Below are 15,605 nucleotides of genomic sequence, written 5' to 3' on the forward strand. Positions count from 1 at the left end.
GGAAATCAAATCTTACAGATTGCCATTTGATTGAACCATCATGCGCGGAAGCCGAATTCAAGACTGATTGGGAAAACAAAACACACACACACACACACACACACACAAACAAAACAAAAAACAAAACAAGAAAAACCAGCCTGCCAGCTTAGTGAATGCTGTCACAGAGGGAGGAGCTGGGCCTGGCCCCAAGGGACCCGAGATGATGCTGTCAGTGACGTCTTAACTCCATCTGGTGCCCGGAGAGGCCTCTGGTCTGGGCTCCCCTGTCCGGTCCCCGGGACTCTGTCCAAGCTGCCAGGCCGCTGGGGCAGGCAGGCTGGCTCACGGGGGTCTGCACTGCTCAGAGGGGAGCTGGCGGAAGCAGGGGTAAGTCCGGGACCACCTCTGCCAAGGTCAGAGGCCAAGGCCACGACGGAGTCCAGAGCAGCAGGAGAACTACATTTCCCAGAGTCCCCCAAAGCCGGGGCTGAGCCATTGGCAGATTTAAATAGCCCAGGCCCGAGGCAGCCAGGCTGCAGCTGTGGGCTCCGGGCCTCCCCGGCGGCGGCGGCGGCTCCATTGGCGCTGGCCTGGCGTTGGTGGGCTCGATTGGCTGCCCAGCTGGCACTGACGTCCCCCGGAGCCTGGTGGCAGCCGGAGGTAAACAGCCATGCACAATCCTCCACTCTATATTTAACAGCTGCCCCGGAGAAGGCGGGGAGGCAGGCAGCGGTGGCAGCTCCTGTCTTCGGGGAGAAGGCCCTCGGAGCCGGGCTGGCACCAGCCTTCTGGGCGTGAGCAAGGCCACCATGCCAGCTTCCCAGAACCGGGCCCGCGCCCGGGACCGCAACAACGTCCTCAACCGGGCCGAGTTCCTGTCCCTGAACCAGCCCCCCAAGGGGGCCCCAGAGCCCCGCAGCAGCTCGGGCAGGAAGGCCTCGGGCCCCTCGGCGCAGCCCCCGCCCGCAGGCGAGGGGGCCCGTGAGCGGCGCCAGTCACAGCAGCTGCCCGAGGAGGACTGCATGCAGCTGAACCCCTCCTTCAAGGGCATCGCCTTCAACTCCCTGCTGGCCATTGACATCTGCATGTCCAAGCGGCTGGGGGTGTGCGCCAACCGCGCCGCGTCCTGGGCCGGCGCCCGCTCCATGGTCAAGCTCATTGGCATCACGGGCCATGGCATCCCCTGGATCGGCGGCACCATCCTCTGCCTGGTGAAGAGCAGCACCCTGGCCGGCCAGGAGGTGCTCATGAACCTGCTCCTGGGTGAGTGTGCCCACACCTGCCGCAGGCCCCGGGGAGGGAGCCCGCCGCCCGCCCGCCGCAGCCGGGACGGCAGGGCCCTCGGAAGCCGGCTGGAACACTCTAATGAGGTTAAGCAGGAAGGTGCCCCAGAAACGGGCGAGCGTAAGGGAGCCAGAGCCAGGGACGCAGGGACCAGGGCCCTGCAAGTGGGGGCCGCGGGAACCCTGAGGAAGGCCCGCTCTCCGCAGAGATGGCCGCTGCCCAGAGGCAGCTGGAAGGGAGGCTGGGGCCAGAGGCGGTGGCCTGAAGGGAGGCGATCAGGTGTCTGGTGGGCGTCCTGGAGCGGGGTGTCACAGTTTGACGCCCCCCCATGGTTGGGGTCCTCATTACTTGATTGCTCATAGACAGCACTTGTGAGCTGCCCCACAGATCCCCTCCCCCATTCAGGGACCCGGCAGTCCTGGGGGCCACGCCCGGCCTCCCGGAGTCCTTTCCTGCTCCTTCCCCAGTTGCTGGTTTGTTTTTCCAAAGTCTTTGCCACCAGCATCTTTCAGATTAGCACTGCCCTGTGCCGGGTGCCACGTGGGACCCATGTGGGGGCAAGCCGTCCCCTCCACTGGAGGGGGCACCCAGCCCCTGTCCAGCCCACCCTCCAGGCACCTCCAGATGCCCAGGGTGCCCCGGGAACCTCTGCTTGGACCCTCCATGCCAGTCCGCATTGATCTCCTTGCCGTCCTCAGCTTGGTTATTATCCAGGGGCAGGTGGGGCAGGGGTCTCAGCTCCAGAAGGTGTGTGGGTTGGACCACTGTGGACTTCAGTCCCAGAGCAAGTCACAGCGAAAGCAGGCATCTCCCCCTCCGGCGCCAGAGTCTGCAGGCCCAGCTCCGCGCGTGGGCCCTGGGAGGAGGAAACTCCCAGACGCGTCCTGCGCGAGGTGGCTGGGTCCGCCGCCCTCAGTGCTTTCCTGTTCTCATTGCTGAACTCTTTACATTGCATTAGTTATTCTATCGTGACCACACAGTCCCATGAGGCTGGTGCCATTTCCAGTCCCATTTTACAGATCAGTAAACTAAGGTTCCTATAAATAAAGCAAATTGGCCAAACCTCAGAGCCTGAGATTTGCACCAGGTTGCCCTGACAGACAGGCCTTTGCTCTTTCCAGGTGCCATGGGCTTGAGAGGGAGGGACAGGGCGAGGTGGCCGAGGCACTGGGCCAGGGGCTCCCAGGGGCAGAACCTGCTCTCATCATCTGCGGCTGCACACAGGGCCTCAGTCAGGACGACGGTGCTGGGAGTCGGCGTGTGCTGTGGGAGGGTGGGGTGGGAGAGCCTGCGCCGGAGCCTCTCCCACACCCTGCCCGCTCCGCCCTCTTCCTTCCCTCCCCGTGCGGCCATGGAGGCGGGAGCTGTGACTTGCTGAGGGTTCCCTGTGCGCCGGGTTTCGCGTGAACCACGTCATCGCTTCTAGTCTTCGCCATGACCCCTGGTGTGTGGCGCTGTTATTATTCCCCATTTAAGGGGGAGGAAACTGAGGCACAGGACGATGACAAGCCCAAGGTCACGTGGCTAGTCCGCGATGGAGCCAGGGTTAGAACTGGAAGCAACTCTAGCTTTGCTTTGCATTTTTCAGAGACGAGGGGCAGGGAACCGCTTTGGGCAGGGCGAGGGGCACCGAGGCAGGCGGAGTGGAGCTCTCCGCAGCCATGGGCTCCAGGCAGGGGTGAGCCCCCCGTGGGAGGTGTGCAAGCAAGCTCCCCTCACCACCATCTGAAATAGCTCCACTTTGATCTGGTTTTATACGTGAATGTTTGCTTTTAAGGATTCCCCTGATGCAAACATTTAAAAATTTGCAACCCGGTCCTTAAGATGAGGTTTCTGGTGCTTCCCGCAACCAGCTGCTGTGGGCGCAAAGGTGTTTGCTCCATAGGTAAAGAATAAGACTTGAGTAAGTTTCTTGAATAAGAATACAGTAGCTGTTTAAGTCTTTAAAAACATCATCTATTGAGCTTCATTAGGTACCAAATACTGTGCCATGAACGACCTGTATTTTATGATGTAAAAATGGTCTTGATGAACTTTCAAGGTCAATAGTAAGATGCCCTCAGTTTACAGATGAGTAAACTGAGGCTCAAAAGCATCAAGCGACTCGCCATCCCACACAGCCGTTAAGTGTCAGGCCTCCTAACTGCAAACCCCACGCCTTCCCGCGCACCGTGGGCCTGCAGGCCGGATGTCTCACCGTATGTTTGCTGCGCTCCTGAGCCTGTCTGCATCAAGGAGGGGGAGGGGTCTGGGAGGAGCTTTTCCGTCTTTGCATCCAGGTGCTGAGACCATGGAGAGATCCGGGCCTGGCGCAAAGCGGCCACTCAGCACTGGCCACTCAGAGCAGGCAGATGGGCCTGGGATCCCCAGGGGTCACTTCATGAGGATGCCAGTCCAGCCCCTCAGCTGGGAGGGAGAAACCTGCAGCAGGTAGCCAAGGTGGGCTCTGACCCGCTCTGGCCTGGCCTGCAGGAGGAGTGCCCACACCACGGGAGAACAGAGCCCCCGTGAGCAGGACCTGCAGGGTCCCGCCCGCCCTTCAGTCCTTGGAGGGCCTGGGGCACAGGGCCACCCTGGACGCAGGTGCTGGGGTTAGACTGGGCTTTGTCCAGGTCCCTGCTCTAACCCTTACTTGCTGTATGAACTTGGTCGAGTCAGTTGCTGCCTCTGAGCCTCAGTTCCTTCATCCCTGTTGTGGTGCTCCGGTTCTGCAGTGGGGATTCGCAGGAAGCCGGTAAAGCACTTGGCAGAGCGGGTGGCACGTGTCCGGGGGTGGCTGACACCACTGTTGTGGGAACCGCAGGGCCCGGCAAGGTGAGGGAGCCCTGCCCAGCCTGCCTGCCCACTCACAGCCCCAGGTGTCTAGCCAACTCCCAGGGCAGTCCCTGGGCGGGGAACAAGGCCCCCAAGCATCCAGCTGGGACCCGGCTTCCCCGGGGCCCTGAAGGAGCAGACGTGGGAGCCTTAGGCGATGAGCGCTCCAGCTACTGGGCCTAGCAAGGGTCCCAGCTGGGCCGGGAGAAGTTCTCTGCATCCTCCCTGCTCGGCAGGCGGCCCTGTGCCCGCTCTGCTCTCCCTGCCCCGCTCTGCTCTCCCTGCCCCGGTGCACTCTGGCAAGACTCTGGAAGCCTCAGAGCCAGAGGGTCTTAGCAGCCGGCAAACGCCTAGACTCCAGAGTCAGCTGCATCTGGGGGCAAATCCCAGCCCGGCTGTGGGACCTCAGGCAAATGACTTTGTCTCTCTGAACCTCAGTTTCTTCATCTGTCAAATGGGTTGTTGGGACATTTCACTGAAGAATTACTCAGAAAGTACCTGGCACTTGCTAATGTTGGTTGACACATGTGAAATAACGATCATCACCACCATCATCATCATCACTGCCATTGTTATCAGAAGCCCCAGGTCCCCTCCAAGCGCTTCACACCTCAAAACGATCCTATGCCCCTCCTTGTCCCGCCCCTGTAGCAGCCAGCTTGATGCCCCAAAGGGAGCCAGGTGGCAGGTGAGCAGGCCCATCCTGGCTCCCTCCCGGGCCTGCCTTGGGCTGGAAAATGGCCCTGAGTCTTGTGGTCTTGACCTCCGTCCTCTATAAAAGTATCTTTATTGAGATTTTCCTGAATACTAAAACTGTATATTTTCATATGTCTCTGTCTCCCCACCACCCGGCTAGAGTGCCGTGGCATCATTGTAGCTCACAGCAACCTCAAACTCCTGGGCTCAAGCAATCCTCCTGCCTCAGCTTCCTGAGTAGCTGGGACTACAGGTGCCACCACACCCAGCTAATTTTTGCCTTTTTTGTAGAGACAGGGTCTTACTCTTGCTCAGGCTGGTCTCAAACTCCTGACCCCAAGTGGTCCTCTTAGGTTGGCCTCCCAAGTAGCTGGGACTACAGGCGCTTGCCACCATGCCCGGCTAATTTTTTTCTATTTTTGTTAAGAGACAGGGTCTCGCTCTTGCTCAGGTCGGTCTTAAACTCCCTGTGTCACATGGCATGTGTCAGAATTCCCATCCTTGTTAAGGCTGAATAATACTCCACTGCATGGATGGACCACATTTTGTTTATCCATTCATCTGTACTTGGATACTTGGGTTGTTTCTACCTTTTGGCTGCTATGAATAATGCTGCTATGACCATCAGCGCACATACATCTATTCTTTTGGTTGTATACTCAGGAGTGAAATTGCTGGCTCACACGGTATAATAGTTGTATGTTTCATTGAGGAACCATCATACCATTTTTTTATAGAGGCTGCGCCATTTTACATTCCCCCCGCAATGCAGGAGCGTTCCCATATGTCTATATCCTTGTCAACACTTATTATTATCTGGTTGTTTTTTTTTAACATAGCCATCCCAATAGGTGTGAAGTATCTCATTGTGGTTTTGATTGTCATTTCCCTAATGATTAGTGACGTGGAGCACCTTTTCATTATACGTCGTCGTAGTAAGAAAAATTTCCGCCACTGCAAGGGTGGATCATGAAGAAAGTGAGCATCTGCCTTACGTCCTGCCCAGGGATGACCTCTGTTGCTGTCCGGATCACATCCCTGCGCGGACTGCTCCCTGCGCACACACTAGCACACGGTGGGCTGCTCCTGTCGCGATCCTGCCGCTCGCCGCCTTCCCACGGCTGCCCCTGCCGTTCGGAATCCTGGTCGCCCCGGGCCCTCACGGCAGCCGCGAGGGGTCAGCTGTCCGGACAGTCGGCTCCGCCAGCTCTGCCACCCCCGCCTGCTGGCTCTTGCTCCCAGGCACAACGTAGCTGACAGCCTGTCCACGAGGCTCGCGTGACCTGTCCCTAATAAGGGATGTTTAGTCTGCTCCCAAATCTTCGCTGTCGGATGTGCTGCCGCTGGAGACACACACCGGCCCCTCAGAGGGGCGCCTCCCCACGGTGACCTGCGTCACCTCCTGTCACCTCAGCGGGGCTCGGCGCACCAGTCGGTCCCTCAGGGAGGCCTTTGATCACCCCAGACCAAGTCAGGGCCCCGCCACACACCGCCCTGGCAGCCACCCTCGCAGCTGGCACTCGGGGGCGGGACAGCGAGCGGTGCCGACGGGCCACGCCCGGGTCCCACCGGCCATCCCCGCACTGGTTACCTCACTGCCCTGCTGCCCTCTCCCCCTGGGCCTGGCGCTCAGCTGAGCGAGTGAACGTGCTGTCGGGCGTGGCACTGAGGACCCCGATTTCCTTGCACCCCAACCCCAACAGTCTTCACAGCCTAGCCTTAGCGTGCGGATGCTTCCAGTGAGAAAATGGAAATTCCGTGAATTACATTTGCGCAGAGTCCCTCAGGCCAGGAGAGATGGGAACAACCAGGATCCACAGGTCAGATCCCCGGGCACCGAGGGTCCGGGAAGCAGGGGCCTGGCACATGCATGCTTGCACACACACACAGGCGCACGCGCACACACACATGCATGCGCACACACACCACACTCGGGCCGGCACAGCAGAGCGCCCGATAGCAAATCATTCCTGCCTCCCTCGGGGTTTCCCTGCGACCCCAGCTCTCTGCTCACTGAACGCTCCCCAGGGGCCGCGTCCTTCCGAGATGCTGCTCTGGGTTTTTAAGTAATTTTTATGTGTCTGATAAAATATATATAACATAAAATGTCCCATTTTGAAGCATTTTAAAGTGTACGTTCGGTGGCACTACGTACACTCATGTTGTGCAGCCGTCACCACCGTCCGACTCCAGAACTTCTGTATCTTCCCAAACTGAAACTCAGTCCCCGGGGAAACACGCACTCCCCGACCCTCCCCCGGTGCCCCGCGACCTCCCCTCCCCGTCGTCTCTATGGATTTGGCTACTCCAGGGACCCTGTATGAGTGGAATATTTGTCCTTTTGTAAAAATAACATTTTTTAAAATGTGCACAAATAATGCATGTTCGTGGTAAGAAAGATTTGAAGCACAGAACTACAAAAGGACAATAAAAGTCATTCATAATCCTCCTACCCAGCCGGAAGCTCTGCTGACATTGAGTGTAGTACCTTTCAGACTTTTTTCTCTGCATATGGACACATTTACTTACGTACGCATCTTACTTTACAGAGGCGGCCTCCCACTGGGAACCGGCTTCCTAACCGGCCTTTGCCACTTCCCTCACCGGCCGCCCTCCCTGGCTGTAAAGACTCTTCCTCGGCCGCAGTGGCCACAGAGCGCTCTGTTGTCTAGTCGCGGCCACAGAGTGTCCCCTCTGTCTCCTACTGAAGGGCACGGGCTTATCTCACAGTTTTCAGTGTTATAAATAATGCTGCGGGGGACATCCTTGACCGCCAGTCACGGTGCGTGTCCCTTATTATTTCCCAAGGAGATATTCCTACAAAGGGAAGCGCTGAGTCAAAGGGTGACGCGATGCAAAGACTTCTGATTCCGAAGCCAAGTGCCCTTCAGAGGGTTCAGGCCCGTTCTCGCTCCCCCCCGCCACCCGGGCAGGACACGCCGGTTCCCAACCTCTGGGAAGTCAGGATGGGGGATTAGAAGCAGGGTCGACCCCCAGGCCAGGAGCTCCGGGACCCCTCCTCACAGCCCCAGCCGGCAGGGGACACCACCCACACCTGTCCCTTCTCCAGCCTACAGGAGCCCCACGCAGCCCCGTCTTTCACCTGGGCCCAGGCTTCCCAGCCCACCCAGCCCTGGTCCCCGGGGTCCTGCCCTGCTGCTGAGCTGGTCCTGCAGAGCGTGTCCTCAGGGGCAAAGTCCTCAGGCCCAAACCCAGAAGGGGTCCACGAGGTCACCCAGCCCACGCACCCCCGCCCCCACGCACGCAGCCGCGGGCAGGCAGCGCTGGGGGAGCTGCTTCCACGTCCTCCGGGACGGCAGCTCTTTGCGGAGGAGGCTTTGGCTCCTGTCCTGCCTCGAGGATGCGCCCGCACTCCGTCTCCTTGGCCACCATGCCACGAGGGCCCTGAGATGGGGGGAAGGGTGGGCCCCAAGGCTGGTCCTTGTCACCCTCTGAGGCCTCGGGAACAGCTGTGTCTCCTGGGGGAGGTTCAGGGTCTCAGACGCACCCCCTGAAAGGGCCTGAGGGTGGGACTGTCGGGCGCAAGGGCGTGAGCGGTGGGCGGGCCGACCTGCCATCCTCCGCCAGGGTCCCAGGTGCCGTTTAGGGAGCGCCCGCGGCTCTCAGCCCTGGGAGCAGGCTCCTCGTCGACCCCCTAACGTCACTGAGGAGAAGGGGGTCCCAAGGTCACGAGGTTCACAGTGACCAACCTTGAGGCGGGTCTCAAGTGGACCCTGAGTGCGGGGCCTCCGCCCCGGGGACCGCAGCGAGGGAGGCCCTTGGAGGTGGGGTGACCGGCCCAGACACACTGCGGGGCCGGCCCTCGCCCCTGAGCCTCCTTCCAGGTGGACCTTCCCCCGACGAGGGTCCCTCTGCCCCTCCGAGTGGAGGAGGGGACGTAGTCAGCAGACTGGACGGGCCGTGGGGCAGGGCTCTTGGAGCCCTGAGTGGTGGCGCCATTTGCTTCTATTTCTGGGTGCCAGACGGCGTGCCGACGGTGTCAGCGTCACAGTCACACCAGGGCGGCCGCGCTGGAGGAGGGAACAGGCCCCGCAGGAGGGGCAGTAGGACCCGGAGGCCGTGGGCTCTGCTGGGGACCGTCCTGAGGCTCGAGGGTGAAGGGGCCACTGCCTCTTCCGTTTTGCAGCCCCCAAGACCAGGGGCCGGGCATGGTGGGCCTCGGGCGGTCACACCTGGGACAAAGTAACCCTGTAACGATTTGCTCACTGCCCACCCCCTCCCCCCAGCCACGTGGGCCGCTGCCAGCCGAATCCACCAGCCCCAGGCCTGGCACACGCCTGGCAGGCCCGAGAACCGGGGAAGCCCAAGAACTGGTGGCCGAGTGAATGAATGAACCAGGCACCGGTCCTCTTGGGGCACAGGGCAGAGAAGGGGCAGAGTCTCCACCTCACTGTGGCCTCCAGAGGTGGAAGCAGCCAGGAATAGCAGCAGCTTCCCAAGGGCTCAGATATGGGGGAGGGAGTCTCAGTTTCTGCTCTTGCAGCAGAACGCCACAGAGGGCGATTTGCAAAGAATAGCAGCCTGTCTGGCCCACGGTCCTGGAGGCAGGGAAGTCCGAGGGACTTGGGCCACGTCATTGCAGGACAGAGGGTGTCACAGGGCAAGACCTCGCAGGAGAGACGGAGAGGAGGAGAGGGGGAGAGAAAGATGGAGAAGAGAAGGGGCTGGACTCATCCTCCCCTCCCTCACCAACGCCTCTAACCCACAGGCGGGCAGAGCCGCCAGGCCCCACCCCCCAACACTGCTGCCTTGGGATTAAGTTTCCAGCTCGTGGACTTCTGGGGACACGTTCAGACCATGGCGTGGGGTTTTGGAGTCATGGGACGTGGGCAGTGCAGAAGCCTCCCAGGGGGGCAGTGGAGGGTCCTGCAAGCTGAGCTCCAGGTGCGGCCCCCCACACACCCATAGCTACAGCCACGTCTGCTTCATGTACTGGGTCTTCATGCTTTCACTGGGGGAAAAAATGTTGTTTTTTTTGGTTTTTTTTGTTTTGTTTTTTTTTTAAGAGACGGGGTCTCACTATGTTGCCCAGGCTGGAGTGCAGTGGCTATTCACAGGCGCGATCCCACTACTGATCAGCACGGGAGTTTTGACCTGCTCCGTTTCCGACCTGGGCTGGTTCACCCCTCCTTAGGCAACCTGGTGGTCCCCCGCTCCCGGGAGGTCACCATATTGATGCCGAACTTAGTGCGGACACCCGATCGGCATAGCGCACTACAGCCCAGAACTCCTGGACTCAAGCGATCCTCCTGCCTCAGCCTCCCGGGTAGCTGGGACTACAGGCGCACGCCACCGCGTCCGGCGGAAAAAATGTTTTGATGCTAAAAAATTTGAAAGGTGTGGGTCTAGCTCAGTCCTTAGCCTGTGGTGCCCGGCAGCCCAGGCGGAGCTGGGGCATGTGGGGAGGTCAAGGCACCAGGCCACCCTGCCAGAGAGAGGCCTCTGGGTGTCCCAGTGAACTCTCCCCTCCCCCATTCCTCCTTGAACCCAGCCGCCTTCCCCAGGGCACCTGTGCCAGGAAGGCAGATTTTAACCCGCTCAGCGGCCAAGCCCTGGTTTTCCGATAAGAAAGCTGGTTGCCAGTAGGACAGATGGCCTGTGCCTCCCAGTGGCTGCTGTCATATTTTGACCTACCTCGGGGCCCAATCCTGGTCCACATGAACCGCCCTCATCTCTGGCAGCACTCCTGGCACCCAGATCCCAGCCAGCAATTGTCCCCCGGCACCGGGGCGGCCCTGGCCTGGCCCGGGACTCTCTGACCATGCCTTGGGTGCGGAGTCTCAGAGCCTGGGCCAGATCGCTCTGACCTGGTGAAACCTCAGAGGAGAAAACCCTTTCGCTGATGCGCCTGCTCTATGCCACGCGGGCTCCAGGGTCGGAAGGCCTCGCGCTGGCCCCTGGCCGGCCCGGCCGGCACTGGCGAGAGGAATGATGGCAGCAACATGCCCTCCACCGCCGCGCCCCAGGCTGTGTTAGAGGCTCCACACGCACTGGTTAGCTCACTGTGTCCTGTGACAGCCCTGTTACAGGTGGGTAGGCCAAGGCTCCCAGAGCTGGGGGAACTCGTTCTTAATTAGCAAGGTCGACCCCGAAAGCCAGAAGCACCAGCACCCTCTGCACAGCCCAGCCAACGAGACTCGAGCCCTCGTGACTCCAGAGGTTTCTCATATCACCCCTCCCCAGGTAGAGAGAGCCTGTCCCGGGGCTCGCAGGTGAGAGAGGCCTCCCTGTCTGGAGGGACAGCCGGCCCCTCTTGGCCTGGCCTCTTCAGCTGCTCCACGGGGCTGAGGAGTCCCACGATAGTGCAGCCACCTCCCTCCAGCTCCCCTGCCCTGGAGAGCTGGCAGTCCCCTCTCCCTCTGCCCTGCTGGAATTGTGACCTCCTGCAGAATCCAGGTGGCTCCAAGCCTGGGCATGGTCAGCAGCGCACAGGCTGGTGGCCACATACCTCCCGGCCACCTCCTGGGAGGACTCAGCTCCAGGGAACAAATTGCCATGGCACTGGCCGGCAAGCGTAGAACAAAGTCCCCTGCATCCCTGTCTCCTCCCCGCCGGGCAGCTTCTCTGAGCACCTGCTTCCTGGGTCGGCTCAGCCAGTGCCAGGCGAGCCCGGGAGAGATCGGGCTCAGACCCGAAACCGAGAAGCCAGGCTGCGGGCAGCAAACTGCGACGGGCAGGGAAGGGAGAGGCCGAGAAGTTCTGAGCCAATGGCCGGGAAGGGCCTGGAGGGGTGTGTGGCTGGGGGCAGGTGGCCGTGCGGACACCAGGACCCCTCAGCCTAGGGAGCAGCTGAGGAGGTGTCTTTTGGGGCAGAGCCATGGCCCGGCAGGTTAGGCCACAGCGCCTCAGGCTCCAGGGCGTGGGAGGCGGGGCTGTGGCGTGGCGAGACTTTCAAAAGCAACATGCAATGCATGTTTCAGCTTTTCTAAGTCTCCACTCTAGAGGGATAGGAGGTTCTGGAACAGTGGCTACCTCCGAGTGGCAGGATTACAGGGGATTTAAACTCTAACTCCTGTTTTCTGCTTTGTAAACTTTTTACAGTGAGCATCATCTATCGTGTGTTTGTTTTATAGTTGTTTTGGGTTTTTTTTTTCCATTTCAGAGAAAGAGCAGTTGCTGAGAGAGAGGCAAGCATTCTGATAAAGCGGCAAAGTTGTCTAGGAAAGCCCCCAGCGCCAGGCTGCACTTCAGTGCCGCCTAGTAGTGGTCCCCCGCCTTACCCAGCACTTCCCGTGTGCCAGGCATTTGTGGGGACAGGCCCCACTGGTGTGCTGGGACCTCCCTGCTGTAGCGCTGAATGTCTTGTGTCCTGGGAAGCCCGGAACAGTTGGTCACCCGCAGGCTCTGAGCTGGGCCCCAGCTGGGAGGTGAGGGAAGCTCGGTGACTTGTCCGCAGTCACACAGCTGGGAGGCTCCAGCCTGGGACTCAAACCTGGGTCCCTGGCTGTGACGCTTGTGAGCTTTGCCACCACCCCACACTGCTGTCACTGTCACTGAAGACGGGCTTACAGGTGCTGTGACCTCACGGGGTCACTGAGGTCACCTGAGGCCAGGGAAGCAGGGCCAGGAGTACAGGTTCCCTGAGGATTCTGCACCTGCCCCAGGGTGCTACTTGGCCTGCTGCTGCCACGCCACCCCCAGGTCAGAGGGCATGACCTCCACGGGCCTTCCAAAGGATGGGGAGGATTTACCCGGAGCCCCCGAATTGGTTGTCTCGGTGCTGCTGATCAGCTGGATGAAAGTAGGGCCTTGGCATGGTGCCTTCATTTAACAGCACAGAGAGGCAGAGCAGCTCCCCTGAGGCTGCACAGCGGGTGGTGGCAGAGACATGGAGACCCAGGGAAAGAGCCCAGCCCTGGCTGTGAGCCTCAGGCCAGTAATATGACTAACACGGGGAGACTTGCTCTGTGTCTGGCCCAGGGATAGACCTACAGACAAGGAGGCGTGGCCCTGCCCCCACATAGAGATGGCGGAGGAGGGGAGGGGAGCTGATGCTGACCCTCCCACACCCGATGGCTTCCTCAGGGGCCCGGTGCCATGAAGGAGGGACTCGGGCATGGAGAAGGCAGGGTCCCAGGCCTGGCCTCTCTGGGGCCAGGGCAGGTCTCCCAGAGGTGGTGGGTGGGGGAAGGGTGGAACCTTCTGGAAAGAGGGAGCACCGGGTGCAAACGCTGCGGGCCCCACAGCTGCGTCTTGTCCTCTGTGCAGTGAGGGTGAAAAAGTGCAGCTGCTGTGAAAACAGTGTGGGCTTCCCCAGAAGCCACAGCTAGGGCCACCATGCGAACCAGCCGTCCCGCTCCGGCCGTGTGCCCAAGGGAGCCTGGGACAGGTACGCAGCAAACACTCGCCTCGCAGCAGCGGGATCCACGGGAGCCCAAAGGTCCCAGGCAGCTGAGGGGGTGAGCTGAGGGTGTGTCCATCCACACAGGGGACTGCTGCCGGCCACGGGAGGAGGGAAGCACTGGCACACGTCGTCTGTGCCATGTGCGCGGTGTCTAGAGCAGGTAAACCACGGCGCACGCAGCAGACTGGTGGTTTGCCGGAGCCGGGGGAGGGCGGGGGAGTGGCTGGTAACGGTACAGGGTTTTCTCTTGGGTGACAAAATGTCTTGGAACTAGATGGAGGTGGTGGCCGCACAGCATTTCGAACGCACCAAACGCCCCTGAACCGTGCACTCTGAAGCGGGAATCGCACGTGATGTGAATTGCACTTCAGCTCTTAAGAAAAGAGGACGGCGGTGTGAGGCGCTCAGGGCGGGGCGAGGGGAGGGCGGTGAGGTCCTTTGAGAAACAGCGCCCAGCCCCGGCCCCACGCCAGGACTGAGACCTTCCAGGCGCCTGTAGCTGCCGGAGACACCTCGCTCCCGACTGGCTCTGGGCCCCTTTGTGGAGCACGCCCTGGCCGTGGGCGGGCGGGTGCACACGTGTTGTGAGGGGTGAGGGCTCAGGGAGCAATCAGGAGGAGAATGCACCGTGGGGTGTGTGCAGGGGGTGAGAAGCGAGGGAGCCGGTGGGGATGGGGAGTGCGGGGGCCTCAGGAGCTGGAGGTCAGGGACGCTTGTCTGCCAAGGCGAGAGGCGAGGGTCGAGGGGCGAGGAGGGAGGGCACAGGTGGGCTGAGCTGAGCTGGTGGGGCAGGGGAGGTCTTGGGAGTCGGGGCAGCAGCTGGCCTGGCGAGGCCCTGACGCCCCGGCCTGTGTGTCCCGCCCGCAGCCCTGCTCCTGGACATCATGACGGTGGCCGGCGTGCAGAAGCTGATCAAGCGGCGCGGCCCGTACGAGACGAGCCCCGGCCTGCTGGACTACCTCACCATGGACATCTACGCCTTCCCCGCCGGGCACGCCAGCCGCGCCGCCATGGTGTCCAAGTTCTTCCTCAGCCACCTGGTGCTGGCGGTGCCCCTGCGCGTGCTGCTGGTGCTCTGGGCCTTCTGCGTGGGCCTGTCACGTGTCATGATTGGCCGCCACCACGTCACGGACGTCATCTCGGGCTTCGTCATCGGCTACTTCCAGTTCCGCCTGGTGGAGCTGGTCTGGATGTCCTCGAACACCTGCCAGATGCTCATCTCCGCCTGGTGAACCGCCTGCCTGCCGCAGCGCGGGGACGGGGACGGAGGGACGGGGCGGCCCGAGGAGGCAGGGTTGGCGGTGGGTGGGCGGGGCCGACCCGGGCGGCCCAGAGGTGGAGCCAGCCACCCCACCCTGTCTCCCCGTTTTGGCTGGAGGCTGGTGACCCAAGGCCGGCCCGCCCCGTGACTGTGACCGGCCCACCCCGTGGCTGTGACCGGCCCACCCCATGGCTGTGACCAGGCCTCCTGCTCCGAGTCTCCTCTCTTTGCGGGCCGGGACCCACCCGTGGGGACAGCCTGATTTAGCTTCTGCTCTGGAGATAACCGGCCACAACCCAGATGCTGGGAGGGGCCGAGCCGTGTCTTGTCCTTCCATCGTCATGACTGTTGGGTTTTAGGCTGTGCCCACCACGCCACAGCACGACACCTGCCAACCAACCCCACCTACCGCCTGGCGCAGGTGCCGTGGCCGTTAGCTTAGGGCAGCGCTTTGCAAAGGGCGCCCTGCAGGACACCGCCTGCAAGATGCTTCGGGGGGGAAAGGGCTTTGTGGTCCAATATGTTTGGGAAGTGCTGCACACTCTGCCCCCATTTTGGACATTCGCAAGGGCCGTTGTTGTCATAAAGGCTCTGATAAGTCCCGTAGGAAAGCTTCTTGCCGAGACTTGTTTAACCCATGTTTCCTAAACTTATTTGACCACAGAACCCTTTTCTTAAGGAACACCTACCAACCCCCAAGGAACCACCGTTTCCTCAAGCGCATTTGGGGAGCTGCTGCCCAGGAGCCAAAGGGCCCAGGTGTGAGCTGGCCTCTCGTGGCACCTGGCCCAGGCCAGGAGATCAGGTACACACGCCACAGCCCGTGGGCATCGGTGCCGTTTGGGCCCCCAGAGGCTGGACTCAGTGTGACCTAATAGGTCATTTCCAAGTCAACTGTTCATGGATGTGCATTTCATGGGACAATACAGGTGACATGCAAACGGACCCTCTCCTGTGCGGTTCTTCCCTTACGTGACGCGGTGGCTCCTGGCCGGGGGCCCTCTGTCCACGTGGTGGGGGGCGATCTCTCTGGCCCAGACAGCACCACGGGCTGGTGGCCGGGGGGCAATGGGTATGGGCTGGCTGGTCCCTTATCCCTGAGGTCCCTGTCTGATGCCCTCCTAGCCCCAGGCTGGGTGCTGGCTGTCACACCCAAGGCCCGGGCAGTGGGCTGGTTGGGAAGCCCTCACTGTGAGGGCTCAC

General features: G+C 61.1%; 1 protein-coding gene across 1 annotated transcript; it reads left to right on the forward strand.

Moving 5' to 3' along the window:
- The first annotated feature begins 222 nt into the window (after positions 1-222).
- PLPP7 (phospholipid phosphatase 7 (inactive)) lies at positions 223-15,343 on the forward strand. Its single transcript, XM_076009134.1, has 3 exons — positions 223-369; positions 683-1,245; positions 14,009-15,343. Exons 2-3 carry the CDS (start codon positions 792-794, stop codon positions 14,371-14,373), a joined length of 819 nt encoding a protein of 272 aa, XP_075865249.1. The 5' UTR covers positions 223-369; positions 683-791; the 3' UTR covers positions 14,374-15,343.
- The last annotated feature ends 262 nt before the right edge of the window (positions 15,344-15,605 follow it).

The sequence above is a fragment of the Microcebus murinus genome, chromosome 12 (genome assembly GCF_040939455.1).
Source record: "Microcebus murinus isolate Inina chromosome 12, M.murinus_Inina_mat1.0, whole genome shotgun sequence".
NCBI classification, from domain to species: Eukaryota; Metazoa; Chordata; class Mammalia; order Primates; family Cheirogaleidae; genus Microcebus; species Microcebus murinus.

Coding starts and splice junctions, on each gene's coding strand:
- PLPP7 (XM_076009134.1), top strand. CDS start 792: ATGCCAGCTTCCCAGAACCGGGCCCGCGCCCGGGACCGCAACAACGTC. Junction 1,246..14,008: donor GCTCATGAACCTGCTCCTGG/GTGAGTGTGCCC, acceptor TCCCGCCCGCAG/CCCTGCTCCTGGACATCATG.